Source organism: Balaenoptera ricei, chromosome 3 (assembly GCF_028023285.1).
Source record: "Balaenoptera ricei isolate mBalRic1 chromosome 3, mBalRic1.hap2, whole genome shotgun sequence".
Classification (NCBI taxonomy): domain Eukaryota; kingdom Metazoa; phylum Chordata; class Mammalia; order Artiodactyla; family Balaenopteridae; genus Balaenoptera; species Balaenoptera ricei.
In genome coordinates this window covers 166772124-166788877 of record NC_082641.1, presented here as the reverse complement: position 1 = coordinate 166788877, position 16754 = coordinate 166772124, and the positions used below count along the sequence as shown (strand labels likewise).

Here is a 16754-nt window from a genome sequence, read left to right as displayed (position 1 = left end):
CCGCAGCTCCGCTCTCCCCGCTCAGGCGTGGCTGGCTAAGGTGTGTTTCTTGTTTCTTTAACGTCTCTAGGATGGAGTCTGGTGGTTCAAGGTTCTGCCCTGTGTGTGCCACGGCAGTGAATGGGGGTGGGGGCCAGGCAGCTTGTTGAATGAGGGAATACTGGTTGCTAATTCGAATTCCCTGGAAGTTCCTGAACCTCCTCTGCATGCAAGGTGATTCTGGGCTGACGATTTCTTTCAATTTAGAAAATAGAATCACAGAATTTTAAAAACATTTCTTTCTCTGTCCTTTTCAAATGTGTGTAAATCTTTTTACGGGCTAAATAAGCCTCTTGGCCCATCTCACATATCAGGAATGATTCAAGGACCCGGGAGCATGTCTGAAATGTAATCATTTCCCAGAGGCCTGGGAGGAGATGGGCCTAACTTGCCATCTGACTTCAAATCACCTTTGATCATAATTGTAGGAGAAAATTAGCAACATTACTGTGAAGACATGAAAGTAATAGGTTGTATCCACTTAGCCATAGAAAAGGATGAGGTTCCCTTCCAGCTCTGAAGCCCCTTTAGCTGTTGCTTGTGATCAGCATCATGTTCTGCTTGAATGCTCATTCAATAACAAAAAAAATTTTTTTTCCTCTTCTCTCTTTATGGAGAGGTTTTCTGGGTTGGGAGCAGATTTTGTTGTGCATTATATTTCCCCAACATTAACGTGCAGCAAAAGTAGAGAACTATCGGTGATCAGATTCAGACTCACGTCTTTGCCGAGAATATCGTGTACAGGTGTGGGTGTGGTCGCAGGTACTGCGGAAGCAAAGTTTTGAAGAACTGGAAAGACTGTTAAACCTGCAACAGGGCTGGAGACCCTTGGGTCACTGTTGAGAATTTGAGACAGAGAGAGTGTGGACTATGGTCCAGCATCATCTGTGCAGCTTGTTGGAGGTCCAGCGGGGAGGCTGCTGGTCCCTTATGAGCTTCTACTACTGGCTGCAACACCATGCCACTTGCTCAGAAGGACACATGGACCCAAATGGTCCAGGTTACAGCACAGAGCATGCATCCTCCCAGAGGCAGCTTCTTCCCCACAACACCCCCTATTCTCTTTCCAACGTGGAAGTCAATGGAAACAACCCAAATGAGAGTGAGCAGAGGGTGTTTATTCACAGCTCTCTGCAGCAAGGGAGATGGCCACCATCCCTTGGCAGCAATTCAGAGACAATCAGTGGGGTGCGGGAACTTCCTTGTGGAAAAAGAGAAGGTTTCATCTGTGCCCTGATGGAGGTTGTGGGTCTGGGGAACTGGAGCAGCTGACTAGAAGTGGAGTGTCCTGGACTGTCGCTAGAGATAGCAGCCTGATGTCCCACAGGTCTGACTGGCAGCAGGCTGGCTTCCTGGGCTGGTTAATGTAGAGGGTATTTTGGTTTCCTGCACAGGTTTACTATAGACTGAATGTGTGCCCCTAAAATTCATATGTTGAAACCTAGCCCCTGGGAGGTGGGGCTTTTGGGACGTTGATTAGGTCAGGAGGGTGGAGCCCTCATCAATGGGATTAGTGCCTTTATAAGAGAGACCCCAGAGAGCTCCTTTGCCCCTTCTATCAGGTAAGGACACAGCAAGAAGATGATTGTCTGTAAACCAGGAAGCAGGCCCTCACCAGACACCAAATCTGTTGGTGCCCTGATCTTGGATTCCATCTTCCAGAACTGTGAGAAATAAAGGTCTGTGGCTTATTAGACACCCCGTCATGGTATTTTGTTACAGCAGTCAGAGCAGATTAAGACAAGACTGCTGCATGTTGTGGGTCAGAGTTCTGTTTTTATATATGATCTGACCGATGTTTGTATGTTCAGTCTCCAACTGGTATGAAGCTGCTGTTAGATCAGGGCTTGTCTGACTGAGGGAGAACCCATCTTCTCAGCCCAGTGGTTTCCAGAGGAACATTTTGAGACCACACGTGGGGCAGTGGTTTCCTGCCCACCCCGAAGGTGTCCTTGGTGGTCCCCTCACCCTTCCTGTGTGGAGAGCTCGGCCTGCCAGGAGAGCTAGCTGCAGAGAATCAGCTCAGGCTGTGGTGCCTGGAGACAGGAGAGGAAGGCCATGGATCCGAGCAGAAGTTGGATGGAAAACCAGTGGGTAAGACTAAGGAGTACTTGTGTAAGGGAACCATTAACTGAAACCACCTGCCCTGGCCAGGCAGCATAATAACTGCTTGCATGAGTTATCTCACAACAGAAGGTCCCCAAAAGGAACACGGAACTAATAAGCTACTGCCAGCCAGAAGGATTCGGGAGGGGACAGAAGAAGGGAGGAGATACCAGCCCATAACATGTCCTGCCAACCTCCCAGAAATCATGTTGGAATCCATCTTGGCTGAGAGATGTGTGCACCACCAGGAAGGACCCTGAGTCAGACCAAATATGGCCACAAGCAAGGTGACTGGCCAGAGACAACCCGGAAAGCTAACTCCATTACCATAAAACCTGAGCCTGCGAGCCTCGTGGCAGAGCAGTTCTCTTATGTTCTCTTACCCTGATGCCCCTTCCCAATAAAGTCTCTTGCTTTGTCAGCACGTGCATCTCCTTGGACAATTCATTTCTGAGTGTTAGAAAAGAGTCCACTCTTGGGCCCTGGAAGGGGTCCCTCTTCCTGCAACACTTGGGTGCCTGAGCCTGTGGCCTTCGGAGCCTCACGTCACTTCATGCCTGATGACATGGACTTACAATTTCATTTCTAGCTCTTTTTTCTACTTAATTACTTTTGTAAAGTTTGAATCATTTTATTTTGGGTTTTTGTTTCCATCCATATTTGCCACTTTTAGCCAGAGGGACAGAAACCAAAAATTTTAAATCAAACTTCTTTTTTTTTTTTTCTTTTTGAAATATACAAAACTAAGTATAAAAGGAAATATAAACTTTCAAATGATGTGTTTGTAGCATTTATTCTTCTTAGGTGTAGGGAAGGAAAATTGTTTCCTCTACCATCTTAGGGGTGTGTGAACTAAACTGATAAAAGACAGAATAATAAGAAAAGCATACACATTTTATTTGATGTTAATTGTTTTAAAATTTATGTGCGTGAGGGCTTCACAGACAAGAACTGAACCCCCCCACCAAAAAAAAAAAAAAAAAAAACCAGACTCAAGGGCTTATATTGTAGACTGAAAAAAAATCACAGTGTGAGGGCTTCCCTGGTGGCGCAGTGGTTGAGAATCTGCCTGCCAATGCAGGGGACACGGGTTCGAGCCCTGGTCTGGGAAGATCCCACATGCTGCGGAGCGACTGGTCCCGTGAGCCACAATTACTGAGCCTGCGCGTCTGGATCCTGTGCTCCGCAACAAGAGAGGCCGCGATAATGAGAGGCCCGCACACCGCGATGAAGAGTGGCCCCCGCTTGCTCCAACTAGAGAAAGCCCTCGCACAGAAACGAAGACCCAACACAGCCATAAATAAATAAATTAAAAAAAAAAAAAAGTAAAACAGGGCTTCCCTGGTGGCGCAGTGGTTGAGAATCTGCCTGCCAATGCAAGGGACACGGGTTCGAGCCCTGGTCTGGGAAGATCCCACATGCCACGGAGCAACTGGGCCCGTGAGCCACAATTACTGAGCCTGAGCGTCTGGAGCCTGTGCTCCGCAACAAGAGAGGCCGCGACAGTGAGAGGCCCGCGCACCGCGATGAAGAGTGGCCCCCGCTCGCCGCAACTAGAGAAAGCCCTCGCACAGAAACGAAGACCCAACACAGCCATAAATAAATAAATAAATAAAATTAAAAAAAAAAAAAAAAAAAAAAAGTAAAACACACACACACACACAAAAAGAATCACAATGTGAGAGTTGTGAGTTAAGTTTTATTTGGGGCAAAATGAGGACTATAGCCTGGGAGACAGTGTCTCAGATAGATCTGAGGAACTGCTCCGAAGAAGTGGGGGTATGGGGAGTCAGTATATATGTGATTTTGGTGAAGGGGGATACATGCAATAAAGCACATATTTTGGCGGAAGGTTGCTGCTAGTCACGAGGAGCAGATGTCTCTGTTAATGATTTTAGTGCTTTTCTAGATATAAGATGCAAGAATTTGGGCTCATAATGTTCTCCTGAAAATCTCTAACAGTCCAAAGGTCTGTTCTGCCAGTTTTTCCCAGAACACAAAGTGCCTCATTCCTGATCTCCACCCTGAACTCCTCTCGGGGTGTGTTGAAGGTCAGCGACTGCATTGGCAAGTGACAATCTTTGTAGAGGCAAAATGGCAAGTGCCAATTTTTAGTTGGCAATAACAATTTTAACAAAGGAGATAAATTGTGGAGAAGTAACAAGAAAAAAGAAGGAAGCTTGAGCTTCTTGGTGTGGTGTGGTGGGAAGGTAAATATATGGGGAAAGTAATGATAGGTAGGGGTTATTTAGCAAGTTTTGCTTCTGCAGACTCACCTCGGTGTTGAGGTGAGATCACCCTCTTTGGTGATCTCCTTTTTCTGGTACAGGGGTGGGGGGACACCTATGCAAGGGGGATTTATGCCCTGCTTTTAGGCAGATAGAGGGAGAGCAGAGAGCTCATTCTGTGTCTGTTTTATCTCAGTTGACTTCAGCTCAAAATAATCCTATGGCAAAGAAGCATTGTGGTGTAAGCTCTGACAGTTACCCTTTCTTTTTGCAATGTAAGTGCCTGACTTAAACTTTGATTGCTGAGGCGTCCACTTCAAAGGGGGCATTCTAAAGGCTATCTCAGATAAATATACAGCCAGCTAAATGACTAGATAAAGAGCCAGGACTTGAGCGTGCACCTCCTAACTCCCGCCCCCGCCCCCCAAGAGGCTTCTTTATTTTAGCGATCCTGGTTGATTTAGTTAACTGGCCATTTGGGCTGCTTGGGTTTTATTTTTTTGGTTTTTTCCTTTTCTTTCTTTTTCTTCTTCCTGTGACTAAATTCTTGCTCTTATGTTTTAACTTCATCAATAAAGAGTGAACTAATAGAACACTAGGCCCCTACCCTTGACCCCAGTAAAAGCAGAACAAGGCCACCAGGCCATTCGTGTTCTCTCTCCCACCACCCACCACATGCATTCTATGCTCCAAGAACTGTAAGTAAAAAATTCTTTTTTTCTTCAAAGTTTCCTAATACTTATTGCTGAAGAGCATCTTGCAAAATCATAATAAAACCCACAAGGATTGGTCCAGTTGTAACACTGGTTTGGAAGGGGCTCTGTGGGAACCTCACCAGGCTCAGGGAGTGCCCCCTGCCCCACCCCCCGGCATTTCTAGCCAATAGCATTACTATTGTCAGGCTGAGACTGGCACAAAACAGGCATATTTTGGATGACATATTCGAATCCATTTCAAAGGTTATTGTCAGAGATAAAGCTGGACACTAGTTAAAGGTGGTAAAGACAGATTTCATCCAGTACTATTGTAAGAGGGGAAAGAGACCTCAGTATAGAACTGACTTCAACTCTGAATACTGCAAAGACAGCTGGGATTTGTAGCCGGTGAGTGGACAGAAAATTACTAAGAGGAAACATCAGTGAGAAGGGGGTGTTGACAGAAATAAGCAATAAGCAATCTATAATAAGAGTAGAAAAGAGCTTTATTTCAGCCAAACTGAAGACTATAACCTGGGAGATAGCCTCTCAGGTAGCTCTGAGGAACTGCTCTGGAGAAGCCTCTTTTGCAGCATAGTTTTATATCTTGTCAGAACAAAGAACATCAAACAGATAGGGGGTACATTCATTCAAGGTTTAAAAAATAAAACCAGATCAGCAGTGAGTCAGTAGGGCTTTGGTGCCTGGGAAGGGAGTCTTATCATTGAAGGAGTGCTTGTACTGGTGTCCTAAGGAAGACTAAAGATTAAATAATCTTTATCTTTTAAATGGACATTTTTTACTTTTGAGCAATGCACCTTTTTTTTAAATGACTGAAGCAGTTGTGCAATGTATGTTTGATAGACTGCAAACAGGCTGTTCTAGTTAACATAAAATTCAAGTTAAATCATATATAAGCCAGAATGACTTCTCCGTACATCAGTATGTGAAAATTCCATCCACCAGGGGGATTCTTGCTTAATTGGCTGTCTTAGTCTGTTCGGTGTGCGGTAATAGGATACCATAGATGGGGTGGCTTGTAAACAACAGACATTTATTTCTCACAGTTCTGGAGGCTGGAAGTCCAAGATCAAGTTGCTGACAGATTTGGTGTCTGGTGAGAACCTACCTCGTGGTTCATGGACTGGCCTTCTCACTGTGTCCCCACACGGTTGTAGGGATGAGGGACCTCTCTGGGGTCTCTTTTATAAGGTCAGTAATCCCATTCATGAGAGCTCTACCCTCCTGACCTAAGCACCTCCCACAAAGGCCCCACCTCCTCATACCAGCACCTTGGGGGTTAGATTTCAATATACGAATTTTGGGAGGCCATCAAGTGGTCTACATCACTGGCCTAACAGGATTCTTGCTCAAGGCAGGACAAGGATGTATGTATACACCAAAGGTGGGGAATGAAGAACTAGATCAGACATCATGGGTTGGGGGGGTAGGGTATCTCTTACTAAACTGACTTAACATGATCCTTGCTAAGGGCACTGCCAGGATGAATACAGACGCCCAAGGTCCAGGCCTTGTTGAGAGGAGGGCTCAGAGGAGCTTGGCTGGAGTTTGGTCAAGGAGGAGAGTCTTTGTCATTAATAAAGCTTGAACTTGCTTTAAGACTTTGGGGGCACTGCAAGTTGCCCTCTGGTTTGTGGGAGCTGACGGGCATTTGCATACTTTGCAGTGATGTCCAAAATGACCGGGAGAACCATCAGCATTCCTGTAAACCTTAAAGTTGGTATTTTATGGAATATAATATAGGGGAAATTTTAAGTACATTCAATACCGCTTTGGGGTGTCATTTCCACAGAGCTGTAGGATTTTGGTCTACTCGCCTTGCAAAAGTGGAATCCTTTATGCAATTATCCTCAAGACAGGTACCCACCTCCTAGTGAACAAGATGTGTGCCTATCCTCCTTCGGGAATCTGGTGGGAATGGGCTTAGGTCAAGTGTCTGCAGCCCTGCAACTTCCAGGCCTGGTTCCAGTTTTGCCTTTTGAAATAACAGAGTAATCCTCTCCTTCTTCTGTCTCATGTAGCCAGCCCTTCAAATATCTGGAAGTATCAATTTTGTTATCCACCCCACACCTTCCCCGCTGGCCCCTAACAGGTTGTCCATTCTTCAACCATACTACCTGCACTGCTGCCACCATTCTTACTTGGCCTGGTTTCCGGATATCTCACTAACATGATTGTTTTTCTCTGTAGTTACCACAGAGCCTGCCATATCTGTCGGGATTTTGTTATAATAACAAACTGCCCCATATTCTGAAGATACACCACAGCAAAGGTTATTTCTCACGTCCACTGCCTGTGCATCATGGGCCTTGTAGGGGAGGGGAAAAGAACGTTCCCCTGGTCCTCTTATGTTTTCCTGAGGTCTATGAATTAAACTGACATCAGGCAGATTAATAGAAGAAAAAGCATACCAATTTTCTTATGTTTTTAATTATGTATGGGAGCTTCCTAGAAAGAATTGAAAACACAAATTGGTGGTTAGACCCTGGGGCCATTATACCATTTTAACAAAGGACACTAAATTGTGGAGAAGCGACTAGACCAAGGAAAGGGGGTCTGGAATTCTGGGGGAGGGGGGTTGTGGGAAGGTAACTAAGGAAATGTATGGGAGGCACTAATGACAGATAAAGGTTGTTTATGCAGACTCATCTCAGTCCCATCTCAGGTGATGAGTCCCTCTCCTTTTTTTAGTATAAGAGAGGGGGCACCTTTACACGTGGAAATTTTCTTTAAAAATGGGAAACTTCTGCCCTGCTTATAGGCAGAAAGAGGGAGGACAGAGAGCTCCTCCTGTGTCTGTTGTTTCTCAATTGCCTCCAGCTCAAAATCATCAATATGCCAAAGGAGCATATTTTGGGGTGGCACGTCCCAATTCCCTTCAGCTTCTTGGGAATTTCACTGCAATGTGTCCTCTCTCAGGAGGCCAGTTCATGGCCTCTACCATCTGGAACATTGCCAACTGCCAGGATGGGGAGCACCAGCTCTCAAAGCCAGTTATTCCAGAAAATGCCAGTAGGTCACCCTCTGGCTTAACAAAGCTCTCAATTATTTTGAGCCACTGGGACCCGAGACACAGGGCTCCTTAGTGATGGCTGGCAGCATCTGTTGGGGCCTCAGCTACCTCAGGAAGTGGTGGCAACCCAGTGGACATCCCAGCCAGGCAGGCTGAGAACACGGAGGACACCCCTGTTGTGTCTATGGGCTCATTGCAACAGCGAACTCCCAGCAGAGGAGCTGTGCAGGGTCTCCCGGGCGAAAGGAAAAGACAGCAAGATGATACACGAACCTTCAGCCCATGATGGTCCAAAGTTGTTTTTATTAGACAACTAATGGATTTTCCTGTTTAGGGATCTGGTGTTACCCATTTCTGGAGGCTCTTCTTCACAGCCGAGAGCCACTGCGCCCCTCTGTTCAGTTTGCACTCTCTGTACCTGGTAAGTGATGAATGTGAGCCAGGGCTCCTTCCTCTGCTTTGTTCCAGTTTCTACCTGCATTCCTTCTCAAGGACCAGGCAGGTGGGCAATCAGAGAGGTCCTCGTGGGGTCAATTAGACAGGCAACCGATATGTCCTCATAAGGAGGTGGGCAGGCATGGGGTGACCCATTGGAAAAACTCTGTTCTGCCTGAATTGCAGTTCCCAGCTTGTGGGTGTAGCTCCTGTGGAGAGGGAAGGGGAGTTGCCCATAACGTTCTGTGGGGGGAGATGCTGTTTAACGTATAAACTTGTAACCAGTAGATAAATAAGTTCTAGAGATCTAATGCACAGTTTAGTGATTATGGTCAACAATTCTGTATTATAAATTTAAAGTTGCTAAGAGATTAGGTCTTTTTTTTTTTAAAGTTTTTTCGTTTTTGTTTTTATTTTTTTGGCTACGCCACACGGCATGTGGGATCTTAGTTCTCCCACCAGGGATTGAACCCACGCCCCCTACATTGGAAGTGTGGAGTCTTAACCACTGGACCGCCAGGGAAGTCCTAAGAGATTAGGTCTTAATTGTTCCTTCCACAAATAAGAACTGCTAATTATGTGATGTGATAGAGGTGTTAACCAGTGCTACGGCGGTAATTATATTGCAATATATAAATGTATCAAATCAACACCTTACACTCATGCACTGTTATATGCCAATTATATCTCAATAAAAATAAATTTAGAAGAAGGTTCTATAAAGTCTCTGAAGTAAACAGGAAGTAACAGTTCTTGATACTGGGTGGCATGTAACTCAGGAGGAGGAGAACCTCAGATTTTGGCCCCAAACTTGGTTTGAAGGCCCTCCTTCATGGTGTAAATCATGCCTGTTATTTATTCTGTGACCTCAAGGCACAAGTCTTCTGCAGGTGCCATGGAGGAGAAGTGGTCTGTGAAAGCTCAGGAAGACCTGCTGGCTGAGTAACCACTGGTGACAGTAAGGGGAAAGCTGATTTTTATTTTAAGTAACTTCATGGTGTTGTCTGTTAGACATAAAACAGGAAAAGGAACATCTGATAAAGCAGACATTGGCCTTTTGTTTAAAAATGTACCCAGATCGGTTTTATTCTGGTAAAGAGTTCTGTAATTTTGAGTGATACTTACCTTGTAATAGTAGAAATAAGACATGTTTCAGAATCTACATTGCTGATGTTACTTAAATATTTTATTTATTTTCAGAAAGGAAACCATGCAAATGGTATAAAACTTAAGAATTCCAAAAGGTTTATAGTGAAATTTGAGTCTCCCTCAATTGGGGGTTTTCTCAGTTCCTAGTTTCCCTTTTAAGATTGAATTCCTTGTATATTCTTCAAGAGGTGTATATTCAATCATCTAATTATTATTTTTATCTAAATGATGACATATTATGCATGCTGTTCTACAACTTGCCTTTTGTTAAACCTAACAACTTATCAGGACATGTAAGAACTATCTGATTCTTCTTATTGACCTCACAGTTTTCCCTTTTGAAGCTATTAAGATTATTTCCAATTAGCTTATCATGAAGGTGATATATTTCTCAGCCCAATAACCTGGGGCATCCAAATAGAGCATGAATGTCTGGGGCTGATGCAGCATTTTTACAAATACTTCTTGAATATCCCACATCACGCTGGTATGGGGGCAACAGGCAGAGAACTGATGTATAAGGGAAAATACAAATTAAAAATAAGAGGCTTAATTCTGCCTGTTGAAATTAAGGGGACACTTCTCCCCCCCACCCCCATCTCCATTTTGTTTCATAATTTCTCCCTCTGTCCTTTTCAAATGTATATAAATATTTTCAGTGGCTAACCTTGCCAGTCTCACATCTCAGGAATGTTTCCCCAAGCACCTGGAAGCCATCTCTGAAATGTAATTGTAGAGGAGGAAAAAACTTTTCCTCTACCTCTTAGATTCAGTATCTGTAAACATGACAAAAGACAGATTAACAGGGGAAAAGGCATACAAATTCTACTGATGTTAATATTTTTATATGCTTGGGGGCACTCACAGAAAAGAAGTGAAAATCCAAGAAGTGGTTAGACTCAGAAGCTTATACACCATTTTACCAAAAGGTGTTAAACTGTGAAGGTGAATAGGAAATGTATGGCAGATAAGTGTTGTCTAATGAGGTTTGTTTGTGCACTCATCTTGGTGAAACTTTCCATCTTCTTCATGCCCATAAAACTCCCCCAGAGATGGGCTTTATGGCAGTCCTAATTTCCCAGAAGTTTCTGCTTTTAGTTAGATAAGGGAAGCTCTGAGAAGGTGTCTTTCTGCATCTATTGATTCTCAATTGCCATCAACACAAAATAATCCACATGCCAAAGTGGCATATTTTGGGGTGGCATATTCTGATCCTCTTCATAATCATCAATGAAGATAATGTCACATCTCCCAACTTCCTCAGAGGAAATTAGCTTAACTTCAGCTGTCACCTGGCTCCAAATTGCAAAATGTGCCTAAAGTATTGAATGGGTTGCATCTACTCAGCTCTGTAAAAGAATGAGATTTCTTTCTGTCTTTGTAGTCTCTTGGGTTGCTGGTGATGTACATCACGTTCCGGTTTTGTGCTTACTGAAGAGTAAACTGTTTTCTTTCTCTTCTCACTTTAAATTTGTTTTTAATTATATTTCTCCAACAAGTGCAGGTGTGCATGTAGTCAGAGTGGACTCCTAGCACCACCATTGCCCTTCCTTTCATGGGGCCCTCTAGGCACTGGCCACCAGGGCTCGCTGTACAAAAGTTAGAATGCATTTTACGTACTTTATCTTGTGTAATTGTGAATCATTAGAGTAAACCAATCCAGTCACCGTATGTCACAATACGGACAGTGCTATATTTCTTAGGACTCCTGGTTGCAAATGACAAACCCCAATTTGAACTGGGTTAAAAGTGTGGTACATTCATCAAAGGATATCAGGGCTCTCACCAAGCAGGCCCCCCGGGAACAATGAGATCACAGTCCCTAGCACCAGCCTTCTCTGTCTTTCATCTCCCATCTCTGCTATTTCAGTGCCCGCTGCTTTATTCTGATTTTTTGCACATGACAATAAAAGCTGTGACCAACAGCTCCAGAGTCTCATGATTTTTCAGCTCTATCCACTAGAGCAAGAGTAAAAAAAAAAATCTCTCTTGTCCCCGAAGCCAAAAATCCACCACTGGGTGGGAGGGAGAGAAATAACTAATACTAATGCTAATTTTAATTGTAATTATTATAATTTATTAGCCAGCTCAGGCTATGTAATGAATACCCCAGACAGGGCAGCTCAAACAACGCACATTTATTGTCTCCCTGTCTTGGAGGCTGGAGGTCTGAGATCCAAGTGTCAGCAGCCCTGGTTTCTCCTGAGGCCTCCTCTCTCCTTGGCATGTAGACAGTAGTTGCTATGGAAAAACACACTTCTGTGTGTTTCCTTTACTCTCAATTCTCTAGTTCACCTCTGACACTTCTGATCACTAAATGTTTGTGTGTGTGTGTGTGTGTGTGTCTTGGAGGGGGTGTTTCCGCACACCACCAAGCAATCCTCGACACCAGCTAGTGTCCTACAATTCAACTCAATTCTGATGCTATCCACCTGGAGATAGTATCAGACCCCATAGGTTAAGGGCTTAGTCCTACAAGACTCCTCCCCCTTCAGATGCCAATCAAAAGTCCAAGTTGTCACCTGTACTTCTGACCAACCGATGGAAATTCCCATGACCCCTCCTTGGGTTCAATTAATTTGTTAGAGTTGCTCACAGAACTCAGGAAATACGTTTACTCACTAGATTACTGGTTTATTATAAAAGATATGAAAGGATACAAGTCAACAGCCAGATAAAGAGATACATAGAGTTAGGTCCTGAATGCAGGAGCTTCTGTTCCCACGGAGTTGTGGTGCACCACCCTTCTGGCACGTGTATGAGTTCTTGTTAACCAACCTAGAAAATCTCCAGTAGTACTACAGGGATTATCATAGAGCCTTCATTACATAGGCACAGTTGACTGAATCACTGGCTATTGGTGGTCGAACTCAACCTCCAGCTGCTGTCGCCTTCCTGGAGGTCAAGGGTGGGAATGAAAGTTTCAAACCTCTAATCACAGGGTTGGTTCCCCTGTGAACCAGCCCTTATCCTTTCCAAAATCACCTCATTAACATAAACTCTGTTGTGATTGAAATGGGCTTGCTATGAGTAACAAAAGACACCATTATCACTCTAATTACTTAAGAAATTCCAAAGGTTTTAGGATTTCTGTACTAGGAATGAGGAGGAAGACCAAATATATATTTCAAATTGTAAATCACAATATTATAACTGTTTTCTCCCTGTGTCATCACATGACCCTCTGTATGTCATAATCTCCTCTTCTTTTAAGCGTGCCAGTCATGTGAGATTAGAGCCCAGCCCACCCTAGTGACTTCCTTTTAACTTGCCGACCTGAAACAAATAAACTGGTTTTCTCCAGCAAAGATGGGTTTATTCTGGATCAGCAGAGAATTGCAATTCTGGGTCTGCAACTGTGGTGAGCCTTGTGCAAGATGCCCACAAGGTAAGGGAAAGAGAATGCTTTTATAGAGAGAAAAGGAAGATGGAAGGGTTATAGTAAAAAAAAAAAAGAGTCCATGTCTTTTCATTGCCTGAGTCCTTGCTGGGAAAGAAGAGGAGTCTTTCTTTTTCCTGTTTGGCTCTGCTATCATCTCAGGGCATGAGAGCTCCCTGTTCTGGTCTCCTAACTCTATTTAATTGAGGTTTCGGTTTATTAATTTTTTACTTTACTCCCTTTTGATCAAGATCTTTCTCTGAAAACACTGCTGATCAAGAGTCAGGTTTTTTAGTTTCAGTGACTTTTTGTCTCAATGTCAGGAAGGACCGTTCCTGGGTCCTTTCTTTCACACTGGAAAGAAAGTGCACAGATTGGAAACCTATTAAGGTCACATTTGAGTAAAAAGGAGGGGTAGGAGGGAGAACTCTCAGGAACTTTTAATCTGAAATCCATATGTTACCAAGATCATAGACACTGGAGATAATCTGCAGTATGTCACCACCAAAGGCTTGGCGACCAACTTCCAACAGGCCTGGTCTGGATATCCTGGAAAAGCTTCAATTCCACATGTCATTCCAGGAAATCTTTACTTTCAGGTCACCAGGTGATGTGCAGATCCAGTCAGGGTTTGGTGCTTTCTTTAGGTGTGTCATATGAATTCAAGAGTCTATTCCTTGCAAGATAAGACTTCATAAAGCACAAAAAAAGGCACAGAGTTCAGGCTTGGGTTTATTTAAAAGGAGTCTAGTATTGAAGGTTAGAACTGACTTCAGAACCAGAACATAGCTGTCCCTGGACACTCTTGGCTTTTAGATGGCCCTTCAAAGACTTGTCACCCATTAACTTACATATACTCTAAAACTTAAAAGATACTAGTTTCAACCTTCAAAAGTTTTGTGTGCGCCGGGCTTCCCTGGTGGCTCAGTGGTTAAGAATCCACCTGCCAATGCAGGGGACACTGGTGCAAGCCCTGGTCCAGGAAGATTCCACGTGCCGTGGCGCAACTAAGCCTGTGTGCCACAACTACTGAGCCTGCGCTCTAGAGCCCGTGCGCCACAACAAGAGAAGCCACTGCAATAAATGAGAAGCCCGTGCACTGCAATGAAGAGTAGCCCCTGTTCGCTGCAACTAGAGAAGGCCTGCATGCAGCAACGAAGACCCAACACAGCCAAAAATAATAAATAAAATAAATACATTTATTTAAAAAAAATTTTTTTAATAAAAAAACTTTTGTGTGCACTACTTTAATTGATGAAGATTTTGAATTTAAGTCTACTGGATAACAAACTGGGCTCAAAGAAACTTCAGAAACCCACTCTTGCATACTGACAACATTGAGCTATCACTAAAGCACGCTGCATGTTAACTGCTTCTACATACAGACGTCCTTCACTCAGCTGTAAGCATCCTGAAAGTGCAGACCAAACAGGGACAGTAGGGAATGGATTTTATCCCCTTTGTATGACTAGTGACCTGACAGTGCTTGGCTTTTATCAACTTAACATAGCCTCAATAAAAGCTTCCAAGCAGCACCAATGTAGGAAAAAAGCAATCTTTACACTCTTTTCCTCAAACCCATGCTCAGGTTGTCTCCACACAGCTCAACTATTGGGAGCATGGTGAACCACCGTGGTTGTAGGGTTTCTCAGCAAGTTTAGACTGTTCTACGGGGTTGGAAAACTTGTGACCAGGTGCACACAAAATGATCAGCTATTGTTCTGATGGTTAACTTGCAAGGGAAAATCTCCTCATCTTCAAACACTAGGAACTAACCAGTGATTTCATATCAATAAACCCCAATAAGGGACTACGTTGATACACAGCTAGCTAGGCCTCTGGTTTATTGGAGAGAAAAGGCACCCGCTACTTGGTTTGTGCACAGTGCCCTTTGTGAGCAGGTAGTGGCTCTTAAAATAGCTTTTGGGGTGAGATCAGCGCCTGCGTCTGCAGTTTAGGCACATTTTCCGCGGATATGGTGTGCCAGCTGAATATCCTTGGGCATAATAGTGACACGGTTGGCATGGATGGCACATAGGTTGGTGTCTTCAAAAAGACCCACCAGGTATGCCTCACAGACTTCCTGCAGTGCCCTTACAGCCGAGCTCTGGAAACGCAGGTCCATCTTAAAGTCCTGCGCAATCTCCCGGACCAGGCGCTGGAAGGATAACTTACCAATCAGAAGTTCTGGGGACTTCTGGTAGCGACGAATCTCGCACAGTGCTACAGTGCCCGGCCAGTACCTGTGCGGCTTCTTCACGCCCCCGGTGGCTGGTGCGCTCTTCCGAGCTACTTTGGTAGTTAGTTGTTTGCGAGGTGCTTTGCCGCCGATGGACTTCCGCGCCGTCTGCTTTGTTCGTGCCATTTCTCCGCTATCCCGAGAACCCAAAGGGCTGTTACAGCCTCCTCGGTTGCTCCCTGAACGCGTAAGTGGCGAGCCTGCCTACTTTTATAGAGGCTGCCGCCTTCCCATTGGCCAGGTGCCGGGCAGCGTGATGACAGGCTAAGCTCTGATTGGTCCATGGGGCATTCTGCTTAGGCGCCTGCCCCTTATTTTCGCTTTGCATGGGTTTGGCCCCACAGTCAGGTTGGCGTCCTGGAGCTCGCCGGTCAGCTCGCAGGCTGAGCTGGTCTGGGTTGGGGTGGACGTCGGGTCTGGGTTCCGGTTGGCGTCATCGTGGGTGTTGCATCTCCGTGCACAGCTCCCTTGTTTTTCCTCAGCACTCTCCTCCTCCTCCTCTATGGGCCAAGGAGGGAAGAAACTTCTAGAAGCTTGCACTCCGCATTTGGCCTGATAACAAGGATCCCAAGAGAAGATGACACTCAGTATGGGCGGATGGGGTCCACCCTGCTCCCTCACATCATCACCTACCTTGGAGCATCCACAGAATACATGAAGCATGAAAGTTCCTCTGAAGCACCCATTCTCCAATTTAAAAACTCTCCCAGCCAAGTTCCTTATAATGGGGTCTCCATTGTGTCTATATCCATTTTATGAGGTTCAGCTTGAGGTTATCTCCACTGTAGTGAACCCCCACTGCCTCAATGGTAAGAAAGAATTCTGTCACATCTTAAATACCCTTCCTAATGAGCCTTTGTAACTTTTTCTTTTTTTAGGAGTTTTCACTTTTGTTTAGTTTGAATAGATGGCAAGAATTTTAATTTTTTCTTTTCTTTTCTTTTTTTGGTTCTATGAGCCACTCTGGTAGTTTGGTAAAGCTCAGAATATTTAAAAATATTTTTTAATGCATAAAGTAAAATGCCTCAGAATGTTTTTAAATGCATAAAATAAAAAATTGCAAAGAATCAATTATATTGAAATAAGTTATCAAAACATATACAAATTATCAATGTATATGTAAATTTGTCAGATAGTTATAAATGTACACTTTTATCAATGCATTAAATAACAACTTCTAATAGGGGAAGACTTGTAACTGCTGTCATTTGAGAGTGGTTATGGGCGTTAAGGATATTTAGAGATCTCTTTCATGGCTGTACTGTGATATGATTCCATACCCTATCCTCAATTTAGCATACCAATTATACTTCTTTTTAAGCTTTTTTAAGTGATTTCCTAGAGTTTGAAATATAGATTTATAACCAATCTCCACTTTCAAATGACACTATTTCACTTCTTGGGTAGTGCAGGTAACTTACAAACAGGAATAATAGAGTATTACCATTTC

General features: G+C 44.0%; 1 protein-coding gene across 1 annotated transcript; it reads right to left on the bottom strand.

Moving 5' to 3' along the window:
• Positions 1-15019: 15019 nt before the first annotated feature.
• On the bottom strand, positions 15020-15430 carry H3-4 (H3.4 histone, cluster member). Its single transcript, XM_059919700.1, has one exon. The coding sequence runs from the start codon at positions 15428-15430 to the stop codon at positions 15020-15022; it is 411 nt and encodes a 136-aa protein (XP_059775683.1).
• Between the last annotated feature and the right edge of the window lie 1324 nt (positions 15431-16754).

Excerpts from the sequence above, each read along its gene's own strand:
- H3-4 (XM_059919700.1), bottom strand. The coding sequence starts at position 15,430 with ATGGCACGAACAAAGCAGACGGCGCGGAAGTCCATCGGCGGCAAAGCA.